Genomic DNA, 17,281 nt, shown 5'->3' with positions numbered 1-17,281 from the left:
TTTTAAAGCTCAGTACATTTAAGCGTCCCTACAAGTCGTATGGATTTATTACAGCTTTCATGAATACGGACAGTCTACAGGTGAAAAATAGTAAAATCTGTATAGAGTGTACAGGATAGGAAATATCAAGATCATAGACCAGTTGGTGAGTCCATAGGGAGAAAATGTTCATGCACACATTTTTGCACAGGTATGCGGCGGGCGAGAGTTCGTAGTTAACACTTATATAACATATAAGGGTAAGTCAGGGTGAAGCGGGTGAGAAGCAGGAGTGTCATGGTGGTGAAGGACCCGAACGCAAGAGACAAGACTTGGTGAAAGAAACCTTAACATTTACTAAATAGACTTAAACTCGACAAAACCACGGGAGAACAAACAGTGAAATAGTAGAACAGATACCCTGACCATCTTGGACCCAGCAGGATTCTCTGCCACTGCAGACCACGCCATGCCAAGTCACATGGGATTTCCTGCAGCCTAAATCAAGTCATGTCAAGCCACATCCACCTAATCTGTTCCTGAGGGTGACTGTTTGGGTCATCCTTCCAGGACCGCTCCTTCATGTTCCCTGTCCCTGAGGATGGTCGCCGCTCATCCCCCGGCTGTATTGCCTGTTCCAGAGGAGGGTCGCCTGGACTGCTCCCCTTCATGTTCCCTGTCTCTATAGGAGAGTCGCTGGGACTGCTCCTCTTCAGGTCTGTTCCAGGGGAGGGGTTCTGATGCTCCTCACATCTGTCTGGCTGCAAAAACCCTAAATATTTTCTGGACTTTTCTTGTTTTGTTCTTCCGTGCCCGATCCTCCAAGGTTTTGGGGCATCTGGGATCTGCCCCTTTGGGGAGGGGTACTGTAAGGGTTCTGTGGCTTTGTTCGGAGTGTTTTTGGTCATGTTCTGAGCTTCCCCGTCAGTCGCACCAGTTCCAGGTTAATCATGACTTACATAAGTTATCATTACAGTTGCCCTCAGCCTATTTCAGTTTCTGGTTTTCAGTTCATGCTTGTCAGGTCATCTGTTCTCTTCTGCCAAGTCTCCGTTGGTCTTGTGGGTTTTGTCATGTTTCAGTTTATTAAATGTTTTACTTTTCTGCCACCTCGCCCATTATCCTGCATTTGGGTCCTTCACCACCACTTCTTAGCAACCTGCCTATGTACTCCATCTGTCACCGAGATTTCTAGCAACTTAATTTCATTCATCTGCATCTCTGATGTCTGACACACACCTGCACACCCCAGACGAGCAGCATTTGCACAGTCAGTATAGACCCAGTACGTAAACCTCACTAACATTCAGAGCAAGGGCGGGAAACTCTCTTACTCGTGGGCCACAACGGGTTCTAAAATTTGACAGACGGGCTGAACCAGGAGCAGATTTGTGGCTCATTTTGGTAATTCATGTCATGAAAAAGCGAAATAACACGGTATCTAGACAAAAATATGCCTTAATCGTGATTTAAAATTACTTTAAAACAGAACATTTTGGAGTTTTTATTTAAAAAAGTTTCTTTTGTTCTCACTGTAGTACAATTTTCACCAGTAGGTTGATGCCCTTCAGGGAAAAACTCAGACTCAGGAAAATGCTGTGTTCATGTGGTGTTGGAATCATCGAAAAAAAGATTGTCCGATTGAAAATCCCACATGAATAAGGGAAAAATAAATAATACTCAAATACTACATGTATGCAGAATAACTTTTTGCGCCACCTGTGAGAAGACATACCTGATCCTGGAAATTAGCAGCCAATAAGGAGCTTCAATGGAAGGTTGGTTGGAAAACATGTAGGACACCGGCCCTCGAGGCCTGGACTTGAATACCCCTGGTATAAAGTATAGGGGGTTCTAAGTGATGGAGTGGTCACAATAACCACTTATGATGAAGCAGACAATACACAGATTGATGAACTAATAGAGAACATTTAGGTAAAATTCTGCCTTGAAATGTCCAAAAGGATAAATGAAGACAGCTCGCTGTCATTTCTCTCCATGGCTTCTGACACAAAGCGAATGTAAAACGTTCAGTTATAAAAGAATTTTCTTCATCATAAAAGGAAAACAGTCGTTTCAGTGTCATTTCCTTGGTTCTGCTCCACTGGGGTAACAGCTGTGTTTGAGGCTCCGTCTTCCTGGGTCAGAGGTCAGACTTGAGACATTAGTGAGACTAACAGTTCTCATGTCGGCAGACATGCATCATTGACTAAAAGCCCCCGTGATGCTTCCCGAAAGGCCTTTCTTTACAGGATTAAGCCCGGACAAACATCTCTCTATTATCCTGCAGGGCTCCAGCTTCTGCTGTGTGTGATGGTGTGGAGACGGAGAATGTTTGAGTCAGGAGCTCAGGGACCAATGCCCGGCCGCCCGGCTGTTACCTCGCCACTTCCACCCAGTGACAGCAAACTCACGTGGCCCAATCACCCCCACACCTAAAACTCCTACATCTGCAGAGACGCCGCCGCCTTAAATATCACCTTTCAGAATCTGGAACACAGCACTGGAGGTACGAACGCTAAAACAGTAAAGCGGAAATATTAAATGGCAAATTAAAAAAGGATTTTTTTCTTTATCTTTCTGTTTTTTATTTAATAAAGATTTTTGCAAGAACTTCACAGGTAAGACTTTCATTAACTGCAAGGAGCCATGAAGTAAAATGTAATTAGTTAAATTGATTTACAGTAGATAATCCTAAAATAAACAATAAAACAACAATTAAAGATCTCATTTAGCTTCTGTTTGTTCTATAACAGGTTCTTGCTTTATTTTATATTATTCTTTTTGCACATTTTTTGTGTTTTAAGCTCATTTTTAACAGATTTCTGTTGTTTTCGTGTAACATTTGGTTTTCATAAATACAGCACCTTCCTGCTAAACTTAAGTTTTGACTAATTTCTCCATCACATTAAGATTACCTGATTTCGGTGTTTTATATATATTTCTTTTCATATTTTAGCTTTAAATAAGTAAAATTAGGACAGCAACTAATGGATTATGCAGCTTAGATTTATTTTCTTGTTAAAACTTTTTTACTGACCAAAAGCAAACTAAATGCATTAAAAACACTTATTTTGACAGGATTTGAAGAGAATGCGTGCCCACAGACTATAAGGAGAGAAGAATGGGGATGATCTTCATCATTCTGCTTGGTCTACATACTGTGATGGGACTGGGGTGAGCACACTACCCAATTTCATTTTTGGGAAATTTAAAAATGTCTGGAATGGAATTAATTCAAAACTGAAATTACAGTTATGATAAATGTAATATTTCTAAATTTATAAATATTTTTATTTAATTAAAGTACTTATATATACTGGTCAGATTTTTTGCTATCTGATAATAAAAACTATATTTTCAATAAATCTAACCTTCATTATTTACTCAGTGAATTTCTTTCATTAAGTGCATTTTTTTAATAAACAGTAGACTATGCACAAGTGAAGTATCAGGTCAGTAGATCCAATAACAAATGATAATGTATCCAAAATGAAGTATTGTATTTATCAAACATTAACTGCTAAATAAATTGACAAGTTAAACACAGATGTTCTTTTGTATTTCCATTACAATCAGGTGAGAAATCATTAGTGGGTTCAACACAATCTACATTTACTTTATGATACATAAAATATGTGAAACCATAAAAATATGGGATTAAAGTTGTATTTATTTTCTCCTATTTTATTGTATTGATAGTATAATAAACATTATGCATTATATTTGCATTATGTTTTACCTTTATTACAATCAGTGTGAAAAAACAAACAAAAAAAGTTTTTCTGTTAAAGAAATTACGTATTCCTATCCTATGAACAATCTTTGTTAATTAAAATTAATAAATAGGCACAACAATAAATAAGCATTAATTTGTGACTGCCTTTACTTTGAAATTCCTATCAGCCTCTTTAATTACCACAGAATTGTTTCTTTTTATCAGTATGTATGATGATGGTAATACATTTGCGTCTCTTCCTGCAGACGTTGGTGTGAACACACAGTGGAGGACAGAGTGAAGCATGTCCTGTCTCCACGCCTGCAGCTTGAAGTGAGCTGTTCTGCTGTGTATCAGTACAATATGGACGGATGGAGGTTGGATGTCGATCGGATGCGCAACAAACACGGCGGAGATGACGGAATTGCACTATATTACAGACGGAGTGGCCAGAACGCATCTTGTTTCTTGTTTAAGTAAGTGTGACGTCATAAACTTGTGCACTTCATTGAATTATTGTTCATTGGTACAGTTGTCCTCATATACAGCCTAGAAGAAATTATGTTTTTTTTGGTCATTTTTCATACAATATGAATTATAGCACTTTTTTTCCACTCATAGTTAGTTAGTGAAGAAATTTATTGTCCCATAAAAAACTCAGTTTATTCTTTTTACATCGTAATGACAACAGAAACTTAACAAATGAGCCTGTTTAATAGTGTACATACCCCAATGACTTTGTTCTGTAAACACAAGCTGATACAAAAGAATTTGAATGACAGATGCAGGTAACATTCTCACCTGTGACTCATTTACCTGTAATGAATGTGTGCACAAAGGGTCTTGGAGTTTCCATACATCCTTCATTCAGGGATGCACTGACATTTCTGGAAGTCTTGGGAAAAACTAAGAATCTGTCAAAATATCTATGGGAAAAGGTCACTGAACTGTACAAAACAGGAAAGGGATATAAGTAGATATAAAAAAGAACTGAAAATACCAGTCAGCAGTGTTCAATCTTTGACTAAGAAGTGGAAAGTGAGGGGTTCTGTTAAAACTGCCCAGCCAGCATGGCCGAGTGGGCCCCATATGGTTTAAAAGTGGCAGAAATGTTGAGCCCCAATTGGGTTTGTCCGCAGAATCCATAGTGGCCCCAGCTGTGTTTGCCCACATTGACTTAAGTGGGCACTCAGTTTTGCTAGATCATTAAACTAGCCAGTTGCCCAGTGGACTGTATAGGGAGCTCCCCTGCCCAGGGTCCGGCAAAACAAGTGCCACACCCAGGGGCCGGTCGAGCAAGCGAGTGCCAGTCAAAGGGGCTGCCAAAGCAAGCAAGTGCCATGCACAGGGGACAGCAAAGCAAATGAGTGCCACACCCAGGGGCCAGTAGAGGAAGTGAGTGCCACTCCCAGGGGCCAGTAGAGGAAGTGAGTGCCACTCCCAGGGGCCAGTAGAGGAAGCGAGTGCCACTCAAAGGGGCTGCCAAAGCAAGCGAGTGCCATGCCCAGGGGCCAGTAGAGCAAGCGAGTGCCATGCACAGGGGCCGCTAAAGCAAGCGAATGCCATGCACCGGGGCCACCAAAACAAGCGAGTGCCATCCACAGGGGCCGCCGAAGCAAGCGAGCACCATCCACAGGGGCCACAAAAGCAAGTGAGTGCCATGCCCAGGGGCCGGCAGAGCTAGCAGGGTTGTTGCCTTGGCTGCCGGTCCCTGGGCATTGGAGCCAATGTGAGCAAACATAGGTTGGAGCCCACAATTGGGGCCCACATTTTTTGCCCACTTGGCCTTGCTGGCTGGAACAGAGACAAAAATGTCTGCAACAATTGCTAGAAAAATTCTAGGAATGCAAAGAAAAAAAACACAAATCTGTGATCCCTGACTCTCTGAAAAACTGTGGTTTGGATGTTTCTAGACAGAAAGGAGGCACTTGAAGAAAAATGGGCTGCATGGTTGAGTCACCAGAAAACAGATTTCTTTGGACAAATGCCACAAAATAGATTGCTTATAATACGCCAAATAGCACAGAGACAAGCCTCCAAACTTCTGGACCAAAAGTCATACAGAGTGATCTTCCCTTTACCTAAACTGGGACTCTGAGAGCTTTGCGTCAGAATCCCAATGTGTCTCATGTAAGTGGATGCATACATGTCAAATATAAAACGGTGAACCTTGAGACTAAGATTGAACTTTTTGACCACAACCATAAACGCTACATTTGAAGAGGAGTCAACAAGGTCTATGTTGAAAACAACACTATTCCTACTGTGAAACACGGAGGCGGATCGCTGATGGTTTGGGGATGTGTGAGCAACAAATACACAGAAAACTTAGTCAGAATTGATGGCAAAAGGAATGCAGTGAATTATCAGAAGATACTGAAGGAAAACATTCAATTCAATTCAATTTTATTTTATTTATATTTCCATTTATATTTCAAATTCATTTAACGTTGATTCACACCAGGAAGTCAAATAAAGTCAAAAATGTATGTTGTGACACCTGCAGTGTAATATTGTAATGTTGTCAAACAGAACTGCACCTGTGCAATTATAAATGAGTTTTTATTTTTATTTTAATCACAATGAAAAACAAAAGAGATGACTCCCAAAGAACATAATCTAGGAAGATCAGTTATTTTATTTACCAGGTTGTGTTTCAATTGCATTATTGGATTTTTGATTATTGGATTTTTGTTAAACAAAAGGTTCTTTTAGAGATTTGTCATTTTATAAAAATCATGTTGAGCATTTTTAATTTTCATTTATTTTTGACCAGTTAATTGGTGCTTTTATTTAACAATAACCTATAACATGATGTTGGTGCATTTTAAATACATTGACAGAAATAAAGTTTAAAAACTTCTTTAGAATTGTTTCTTGTAAAAGTGTAATGTAGACACTAAGCTTAATGAATTAAAGAAAATTGCTGTAATTCATATGACATTTCGAATATCTCTGACCCTCAGACCCCCAGAGATGGAAAGCTACGTGGTGAACAGGACTGTCCGGGGGTGTTGTGAGGGTTGGGCTGGACCTCACTGCACTCAGGGTAATGTCACCCACAACAACTGGATAAAGAAATGATTCAGTGACAAGTTTTCTCTTTTTAGGATTCTAAATGCTATTTTATTAGTAGAAGTACAGCCTTAAGTCATAAAAAAAATAACTGGATTTGAATGTTGAAATCTTCCTTAAAATTCCTGCCTCTCTTTGATGTCCGTCCTCTCAGGAGTGAGTTTATACGGTCGGTGTTTCTCCACTTGGAACTGTGAAGAGTTTCCTGGAATACATAACTCCTCGCTCATGCCCATTGAAAAATGCTGCAGCACCTTGTGGGGATTGAGCTGGAAAAACGCTTCTGACCAGACATGCTTGTCTTGCACATATAATCTCCTAACAGGTTTGATAATATCTAATTCTTCTTCCTCTCTTTTATATTTCAGCTTGCTTTCCTTTGGGGTCACCACAGCCAATCATCTGCCTACGTTTGACCATGTACTACTTCCTCATCACTCTGACTATACCCCTGAGCCTCCGCTATCCTAGCACTCCAACCTCAACCTTGTGTTTCCTCTCAACATGTCCAACCATCTCAATCTGATTTCCAAAACATCTATCTCTTTCAAGTCTTCTGTTTGGCCGTTGTCACCCCCGCCTTCATCTATCTTACCGTTTTCCTCTTTAGAACATTTTTGGCTAACTCTTCCTTCAGGAACTCTCCTCCTCTGTTCCTCTGTCCATCCACACTATGATAAAACACTTCAAACCTGCTTCCACTCCATAAGTCTTGATTCATTTTAGTCTGGTCTCTTGAACAAACAGGATTTCCATCTTTCTTCTCTTCATCATGTAGGTCAACTCCAGTTTCTCTGTCAAAGTTCTGAGTCTTAGTTCTAAACTCCATCCTTTCTTTTTCTTTCTCTGCTTACGGACACACATTCCTCCTGTACTCCTTTGACTTCTTGAACCAACAGTAGTTCAATTGTCATCAGCACTCAGTGGGTAAGCAGCCTCAATAGTGGTTGTAACTTTGGCCACGATGGATCCAGTATAAAAGTTCCAATTGTACATCTCCTTCATGACACAATCCTCTGGATTTATACACACTTGGGACTGGTTCACGAAAGCTTTAGATTATTCCCCCTTGTTGCATTAAATGTCTGCATCTGAAAACTTATTTCAATGATTGTCCTCTGACTTGAATTAGAATGACTCTCAGACTTTACTCTCTGATTTTAGAAATACCATGTCAGTAATCATTAAACCATATTTACATACTCCACTCCGCAGATGTCAGGACCTCTCCTCTGGTGCGCAGCGGACTGTTGGGTACTTCCCGTGCTCCTCAGGCTTCAGGCACCTGCATGTCTTGGGGTGGAGCCCACTATCGCACTTTCGACAGGAAGCACTTTCACTTCCAGGGCAGCTGCACTTACTTACTGGCATCATCAACCGATGGGACCTGGGTGGTCTACATCAGCACAGTCTGTGACAGAACAGGAGAGTGCAGCAAGGTACTCCCCCCCTTTGGCCACAGTTTAAGAAAATATTCAGGCTTAATTATAAAATTTAGATGCCAATGTATCCATCCATCCATCCATTTTCTTGACCGCTTTATCCCGTTCGGGGTCGCGGGGGTGCCGGAGCCTATCCCGGCCACTGATGGGCGAAGGCGGGATACACCCTGGACAGGTCGCCAGTCTGTCGCAGGGCCTCAATCACACACTCAGTCACTCCCACATTCATACCTAGGGGCAATTTAGAGTCACCAATTAACCTATGAAGCATGTTTTTGGACGGTGGGGCCAATGTAAATATTTTAATCAAAAGAAGCTTTTGTGCTTTTTGCCTCTTTGTTTTCAGGTGCTGAAGATGATGTTGGGTTTGGATTTAATTTCAATACAAAACAAGAATTTAACCCTGAACAACTTTCCTGTCCCAAACGGGGAGCCATTGTTTCAAAATGGTAAGCTGGTACTGCTGCATACATTTTTAACATTGATATAGACACTCACTGGTCACTTAATTAGGTCCACATTGCGAGAACTGGGTTGGACCTCTTTTTGTCTTCAGAACTTCCTTAATCCTTAGTGCAGAGATTCAACAAGGTTCTGGAAACATTCTTCAGAGAGTTTGGTCCATATTGTCATGACAGTATCACACAGTTGTTGCAGATTTGTCAGCTGAACATACATAATGCCAATCTCTTGTTCCACCACATCCTAAAAGTGATCTACTGGGTTGATACCTGGTGACTATGGAGGTCATTAGAGTCCAGTGAACTCATTGTCATGTTAAAGAAACCAGTCTGAGATGATTCCAGGATATCCTGCTGGAAGTAGCATCAGAAAGTGGGCACCGTGAAGAGTCAGAACTCTGTCTTCCCCTTCTGGTCACCCGGAGGAGCCATGGCTAGAATACTGAAGATACTACATCTCCCAGAAACCCCAGCACACACTCCCCTAGCTGGCTCTTATTTGCCAATCACCCACAGGACACTTAAGCCCCTCACAGAGCCTCACTCAGTATTGTTTATTCCACCCTGCCTGCATCACCGAGCGGTTCATTCTGGACCTGGTCTTCTCTTTCTGACCCGGCTTCATCTCTGACTGCCTGCCGCCTGCCCTGACCCTCGCCTGGACTCTGACTACTCTACTCTTTTCTTGGATGACCCCATGGCTGTGATTGATCTCTGCCGGTCTGACTCTGATTTAACTTTGTGGACTTTTAGTTGTGCTACCTGTTAGTGACAGATAAACTGTGATCATCAACAAGTCATTTCCTCCCATAGGACTGCTGCTCACTGGATATTTTCTCTTTTTTCTGACCATTCTCTGTAAACCCTAGTGATGGTTGTGGGTGAAAATCCCAGTGGATCAGCAGTTTTTGAAATCCTCAGGCCAGCTCTTCTGACACCCAACAACCATCTCACATTTAAAGTCACTTCAATCACCTTTCTTCTACAGTCAGAGTCTCAGCTTGAACTGCAGCAGATTGTCTTGACCATGTCTACATGACTAAATGCTTTGAGTTGCTTTCGTGTGATTGACTGAATAGAAGTTTGCACTAATGAGCAGTTGGACAGGTGTGCTTAATAAATTGGTGAGTGAATATCTAAATTCAACATAGTTCAACTAAATCTGATTCAGTGTTGTGAAATGACAGTGTTTGGAGAAGGGCCAATTTTTTTCCCTTAGAAAGTTTGAGTCCATTTCTTGTGAAGAGCAGAACAAAAATATCAGCTCAAATCTCAATGGCTCATTTGGCAAAATGTTATTTTAGAATATCATGATACTTTTGAACCTTTTAACCTTTAGCTCTAGTGTTAACATTCTTTAGACTACCATAACTCTTCAACTGTTTATGCAATTAACGTAATTCTAGCAGATTCTGAAGCGGAGGAAAGCAGCCTTGCACCATTATGAAAAACTTTACAGTAGTGAATTAGCATAAATTAGCTAATTGGAAAAAAATACCTTTGCGTAATTTTGTAGCACAAGCTGTTTTTCTCCGCTTCAGAATCTTCTGATTCATGTTGACCACATAAACAATCAAAGAATTACAATAAAAGAGCAGGTATTTACGGGTTAAAAAAACCTCAATACCTAAAGCAATGTTATTTTGTTTCTATTTAGCTGGACCAGGTGGCTGTTCAAATCTGCTGTTTCCTGTCTTTCAGGGATAAGTGTTCACTGGTTGGGGGACTTTGTTTTTGTGGAGAGCGGTCTGGGTGTGAGGCTGAAGTTTGATCTGGTCAACACAGTGTACCTTACAGTGACAGCTGAGCACCTGGCCGCCACCCGAGGCCTCTGTGGAGTTTACAACAACAACCCTGAGGGTGAGACCCCCCATATCGACACACTTGAACACATGAAATTTTAATTTTGATCATTTCTGTGGAGCTGTGTAGGTTTCCTCCCACAGTCCAAAGACATGGTTGATTTGGTGACTTTGATTGATTGGTTTATTTCAAGCATTGATTGAAAAAATACAGTACAAAACACACAATTATTTCAAACTCATTACAGAAACAATCAAATGCATTGATTATAAAATAGAAAACAAAAATAAAACGCACTTATATCACATTTGGTTCATTGATTTTTTTGTGATATTAAACTAAAGTCAGTAAGGTTTGATTGATTGCTTCAAAAGGAGTGGGAAGAAGCAAACTTATATAATCCCACCCCTACTTAATTACTTCATTTAACTGTTTTGCATAATTATATAATCCGGTTCAACTAAATTGCAGCTAGGTGTGTATACCATGCAACAGATGGGCAACCTGTTCAAGTTCTACCCAATCTTTGCCCAACAGTTGCGTGGTAGGCTCCAGAAACCCTGTGACCCAGAAAGAAATTCTGTGGATTTTGAAGATATTTATTTATTTATTTTGTATGTTTTACTGGTAGATAGAATAGCAGTTATCTTAGCTGGGGTTCTTCTTTAGGACGAGATGGAAGTTCTCTATTTTACAAGTAAACATGGAAACTCCACAATATAATTGAGAGTCCTTCAATTGATATTATAAAAATATATTTAAGAAAGCGACTAGTCGCGCGTGATTTTCAAAATACGTACGGCCAGTGTTGAACTTCTTCCTTGACCGCACTGACTGGTCACATTTACAGGATTTTTCAAACAGGACTGCAACGACACAAAGATGTATACAAAGAAATACTAAGACATGCTGTTTTAATCTTAGCTGTCTTTATAAATGTTCTTCATCATGAGATAAATGCCACATGTTAAAAACACCAATTCATTAGAGTGGATCTTTAAAACGACATTTATGTCAATGTAGCAGATCTTGGTTTTTCTTTTTATAAACATTTTTGTCAATATTTTTAGTTTTTTATCAGTAACATATATTTTTTGGTGAGTAAGAACATCTTTTTTTTTGTCATAGATGACTTCAGAACGGTGGATGGAACTGTATCTCCTTACGCTGCCAGTTTTGGTAACTCCTGGAGAGTTGCTGATCCCACTAATGAGGTACGCCGTTTGTTTCTCTCCCCCTGAGCTTTAAAGTCCACTGTGGCTTTAAATGTGTCATAAATCCAAATATCAAAGTTTTAAGGTTCTGATCAACCCTTTAAACAACCTCAGTGAAACTTAAACACAAAATCTTTAACATGCTGTAACTTTTTAACCGTTAACACGATCAACGTAATTCCAATAGATTTTGAAGGATTGTGTTAAAAAATTAAAAAGACTACAGTCAATTAAAGAGCATAAACATTAACCATCTTGGTTAAGGACAGGGGTCTGCAACTTTCAACACTTTAAGAGCCATTTCAGTGGATTTTCGAGGACCACAGCCCAACAAGAGCCACAAAGACTTAGCCCACCCTTAAGAGAGCTAAGACTGATTTGTAGTTATGTCATTGTTATGATATATAGAAATTAAACGTTGTTTTTTCTTTGCATAGATTACAAAATCAAGAGAAAATAACCTTTTTCAAAATATGAAACAGTTTATAACTTTTGACAAAGGTTCCTATGACTTCCTTTCAAAATAAAAGACTTCCTTTGTCCTGTCAGAAGTGAGTAAATAAAAGTTTCTTTTTCAGTTTGTGGTGCGTCTCTGCCAGAAATTCATAAATCATACAAACCAAATTCAAATCAGAGCTGATTCAGTGACCCTTCGTGTAGTTTTTGAATTATGAGGCGGAACCTGAAAAACTTTAATTTGTTCAACAATAGAAAATCTACCCAGTAACCCTTGAATCTGAGTTTCAGTTGTGCTTTACTGATCACAGATTGATTTTTTTAGGTATATGACAATCAAAAATCTGTCAAAATGTTGTAGCTTGACTGTTAAACTGAACTCTTTTTGTCAGATTGTTGGAACATTATACCAGGATCCTTTCAGACTTCTTCAACTGTTTGTGAATGGATAGAATACATTTTGAGTTTAGTTTTTTCACTTTACAGCTTATTTTATACTTTAGTTACTATTTAAAATTAAAAACTATTTCTATTTTTAATCAGAGAGCCACAATGGAGGTTGCAGAACCCTTGGTTTCGGAAGTCATTTCTTTCCAGCTGGTGTTTGTGGTTTTGAAGTATCATTCTAGAGTTGGACTGAAGCACCAATAAATAAGACTCTGCCATGGATCCAACAGGACTGCAGCGATGCTGCTGAGCTGGGCCACAGCTGTGACATTACAGAAGATCTCACTTTACGCAGACAGGCAGAGTCAGTGTGCCACCAGCTGCTGGAGAGTACCTTCACACACTGTCACTTCCGGGTAAGGCGATGACTTTATTTAATCAATATGAACACAAAAAGGGGAAGATTCAACATTCACTTGAAAATTGCAGTTTTTTAGTGGAAAGCAACTAAAGAACAGATTATTATTGAAAATATGATTGCAAATAACTATACTTAGCCATCAAATATTAGCCTCAACAACATTGTCTAAAATGTTGACAGAAGCAGTTTTAGTTTGTCATCAGGTAAAAACAGCAGGATTGTTGGTGTTGTCTTACAGGTGGACCCAGCTGCCTACATAGACACCTGTCTCTATCTGTACTGCAGCCTGCCTTCCAGAGAGAGGGACGGCGCCGTGTGCGATACGCTAGCCAGCTATGCGCGGGAATGTGCCCAACAACACATCATCATAATGTGGAGGACGCCCAGTCTTTGTGGTAAATCCTGCAGCCTGAACAGAATGAGATCCGTCAGCATAATACAGAAGGACTTCTTCTTTGTCAGTAGTAAATCCTGGAATGCATTTCTGTTTAACATGATAAAACATGGAGGATGCCATACATTTGTGTAGCACTTCTCTGTGATGGTGCCACAACCTAAAAGGGAATTAAAATGGACCATTTGCCACATTTGACCTCTAAGTGGGACAATCAGGACCCTAACATATAGAGACAACACACCAGCATTACATTCAATATAAATATGTTTCATGCCAAAAAAAAAAAAAAAATTAAAACACCAAAAGAAATATAAATAGGACCAACCTACAAGGACCAGCACTACAAACCCAGACAAGCTGACCCTAGATGTCAACGGATCTTCTCAACGCTTAACAAAAAGCTTCTCATAGCTTGCAAGATAAACAGAAAAGCAGAATCACCCCAATTACTAAAAAAGCTAATTTTACAAGTTCTGACAACAAGAAAGGAAGTTCATAAATATTGCCTCGTAAAGACTGAGCCTGTAATCATCTCCTAATGACCTACTAACCGCTGCTTCAAACCTTGAAGCACAGATAGGCTGATTTGACACATCTGGGTCAGGTGAGCAAAGCAGGTCAGAGTGAGGAGGGAGGGGCTTAAAAAATACAAAGCAGATTTTCACAACAGGTGGTCAAAACTCCTCAGTTGGAGTGCACACAGTGTTGTTCCAGCATGAGTTTTTGCTACATGAAACATCTGGCAGCTCCTGCGTAGTGTTTGCTCCAGACTTTCTCACTCCCAACTCGTCATGGAAGTATGGTTCTGGCCCCTCCACGGTACTTTTTGACATTTTAAGTGTCCCCAACTCATTGTGTTCTGGCTGTTGTCCTTAAATCATGCGTCTCCAACCCTCTGGACATGGTACCAAACATGAAACCGGTACTGGATTAGGGTACGGGTACCAGTTCGGTCCACGGTCTGGGACACCTGATTAGTACCAAATGGCCTTCAGACCGGTACAGGTTGGGGACCCCTGATCTAATGGGAATGTTGGATCCCTTTCCTTCTTGCTGAGTTGGCAGAGAGTTTGGTTCTCTCACCTACCTCGTCCATTACTCAGCTGCCTCCAATCACCTCCTCAGGCTCCAGCATATCAGCTCTACTCCTTCTTCCACTTGCTGCCTGATTGTCTTTTCTTTTAGCTCAGTTCAACCCAGCCAGTTCTCAGCCTACTGAGCTCTAGCACCCAGTCGAGTCCTTTTTCTGTATTCCGGCTGTGGACCCACAGGCTTCCCAATAATAAACTCCAACTAAATTCTCTTTGCATGTGTCTGATACTTTTGCTCTCCTGTCTCTCCCTGCATCCCAACAGAGAACAGCCGGCATGTGAAAAAATTACGAGTTGGGGACACCCAGAACGTCGAAAACTGATACTGAGGTGGCCCAAACTACCGGTCCATATATGACGAGTCGGCAGTGAGAATTTGTTGGTTTGTCAAACCGATTGCCAATTCTTTATGGAGTCTTAGTTGACTTCCATGCCATATTTTAGCTTCAATGACAGAGATAGCTGGAGTACTCTTGACTTGTCTGTACATATTGCAGTAAACTTGGCCTGGAGTCCTTACACTTCAGATGAGAAGTCGCTGTTACCTTTTGTGTCAACCTGTGTTTGATTGATTACCATTAGAACCTAAAACATAGAAATCTTATCAAAAAGCGAAACAAACCAAAGAATAAAAGCTCAATAAAACAGCTGGTTGATTCTGTTTGACTCTCTTGTCTTTGCAGGTCGGGTCTGTCCCAGAGGACAGGTGTTTTCAGACTGCGTGTCCTCCTGTCCCCCCAGCTGTGCTTCACCTCATCCCCCAGGACCTGCTGCAACCATGGCCCAGTGCAGGGAGGAGTGCGTGGGGGGCTGTGAGTGCCCGCCAGGTCTCTTTCTACACCAGGGCACCTGTCTGACAGCAGAAGACTGCCCGTGTTTCCACCGAAGACTCGCCTATCAGCCGGGGGACAGCATTCAACAGCGATGTAACACTTGGTGAGAATACCCGACTTCGTCACTTCATATATTTCTCTCTTTCTGACTCTTCTTACCACTCCAGTGTGTGCAGATCAGGCCAGTGGCAGTGCTCAAGTGAAAGGTGTGCAGGGCAGTGCACTCTGGTAGGAGCCCTACAGGTGACCACTTTTGACAGGAAGAGATATTCTCTGCAAGGAGGAGACTGTGCCTTCATCGCAGTGGAGGTATGGTAGATGAAAAGTTGTTCTTGCAACAAAATGTACACAGTTTGTTCACATCTTGTCTATCAGTGGTCCCCATGTCCCGTAGACCAGTACTGACCATTGGGACAGTTGGTACCGGCCTCAGAGAAATAAAAAAATACCCCAACCTACATTTTCCATTTTATTTAAAATCTGTTTCTGAAGTTTTATTTTGAAAAACTAAAGCTTCAACTCATTCTTAACACATGGCAAGTTTCTCAGTCTCATGTCGAAAATTCATCTGCTACTTTCTTAAAGTGTCCACAAAGGCCACTAAAATGAAATCCCCAAACTAGCAAAGTTCAAAAACAAATGTATTGGACAGTTTATTTTTGCAGAAAAGAGTTAATAGGGACACGGCAGAAGTGCTCTAATGTTGGTAGATGTTGGTGATAGATGTGTTAATGTTTTGGCCTCCAGGACTTTGTGGACAGGAAGCTGGTGGTGACGGTGCGATTTGGAGAGTGTTCAACAGGTGGAGGCCGACCAGGATGTCTGAAGGAGGTATCAATCACCGCTTTGAGTACAACAGTCACCGTCACAGACACTGGTAGGTTAGCAGGCAACTCCGTAAAAGTGATTAATATGTAGTCGACTAAGACAACTAAGTATTGCAGAGATTAACTTTTAAAATTTCACCAGTGGATTCAGGTAGTTGACTGCCAGGTCAGCTACACTCAAAATACAGCTTGTTGATTGGTTGGTCTCCTGGTGCAATGGTTTATTGACTGATCTATTCAATAGTGGGCATGCTGCTTTAATTCAGTGTTAGCCCCAGTCTTCAATAGACAAAGCCCGTCTACTATTTTGATGCTTGTTAAATTATCTTAATTGTCTTAAAAACAATTGCTTAATTTATTGAGGCTTTATGAACCAAAACCATGCATCATAGGTTGATTGATTACTCTAAGTTGTCCCTAGGTGTGAACGCGACTGTGTATGGGTGTGTGATTGTGGCCCTGCGACAGACTGGCGACCTGTCCAGGGTATTTCCAAGAGTTCAAGAGTTTGTCTGATGGTCAGAATTTAAATCCAAGAACAACAGTGCGATTTCCGTCCTGGAACGGTGAACCAGTTCTACACCCTCTTTAGGGTGCTGGAGGGTTCATGGGAGTGTGAAGCAGCTGGGATGAGGGTTAGCACTGTTAAGTCTGAGGCCATGGTTCTTGACTGGAGAAAGGAACAGTAGTTAGTCCTCTCTCGTGAGTGGAGTGCTCCTGCCTCACCTGGAGGAGTTTAAATATCTTGGGGTTTTGTTCACAAGTGAGGGAATATCGGATCGTGAGATCGACAGGCGGATTGGAGCGGAGCCCGCTGTTATACGTTCGTATTAGCGGTCCGTTGGGATGAATAGAGAGCTGAGCCAGAAAGCAAAGCTCTAAATTCCCCGGTCGATCTTAGTTTTAGAACTCACCTATGGTCATGAACTCTGGGTCATGACCGAGAAAACGGGATCCTGACTTCAAGCGACCAAAATTAGCTTCCAAATGAAGGGTGGCTGGGCGCTCCCTTAGAGATAGGGTGAGAATCTCGGTCACCCGGAGAGAGCTCAGAGTAGAGCTGCTTCTCCTCCACATTAAGAGGAGCCAGTTGAGGTGGCTCGGGCATCTGGTCCGGATGCCTCCTGGACGCCTCCCTGGAGAGGTGTACCGGGCATGTCCCACTGGGCGGAGGCCC

General features: G+C 41.3%; 1 protein-coding gene across 1 annotated transcript in view; it reads left to right on the top strand.

Annotated features, from left to right (window-relative positions):
• The first annotated feature begins 3,103 nt into the window (after window positions 1-3,103).
• Window positions 3,104-17,281, top strand: part of scospondin (subcommissural organ spondin) — a 108,708-nt gene continuing 94,530 nt past the window's right edge. Inside the window, exons 1-13 of the mRNA XM_036217530.1 lie at window positions 3,104-3,156; window positions 3,964-4,173; window positions 6,664-6,746; window positions 6,927-7,097; window positions 7,988-8,211; window positions 8,561-8,663; window positions 10,377-10,535; window positions 11,607-11,692; window positions 12,826-12,951; window positions 13,195-13,351; window positions 15,128-15,380; window positions 15,445-15,586; window positions 16,025-16,154. Coding sequence (XP_036073423.1) covers window positions 3,104-3,156; window positions 3,964-4,173; window positions 6,664-6,746; window positions 6,927-7,097; window positions 7,988-8,211; window positions 8,561-8,663; window positions 10,377-10,535; window positions 11,607-11,692; window positions 12,826-12,951; window positions 13,195-13,351; window positions 15,128-15,380; window positions 15,445-15,586; window positions 16,025-16,154 — 1,897 coding nt within the window. The remainder of the gene's footprint in view (window positions 3,157-3,963; window positions 4,174-6,663; window positions 6,747-6,926; window positions 7,098-7,987; window positions 8,212-8,560; window positions 8,664-10,376; window positions 10,536-11,606; window positions 11,693-12,825; window positions 12,952-13,194; window positions 13,352-15,127; window positions 15,381-15,444; window positions 15,587-16,024; window positions 16,155-17,281) is intronic.

The sequence above is a fragment of the Oryzias melastigma genome, linkage group LG20 (assembly GCF_002922805.2).
Source record: "Oryzias melastigma strain HK-1 linkage group LG20, ASM292280v2, whole genome shotgun sequence".
Classification (NCBI taxonomy): domain Eukaryota; kingdom Metazoa; phylum Chordata; class Actinopteri; order Beloniformes; family Adrianichthyidae; genus Oryzias; species Oryzias melastigma.
Note: the sequence above shows the minus strand (reverse complement) of the source record. Positions and strands in the feature narration are given on the sequence as shown.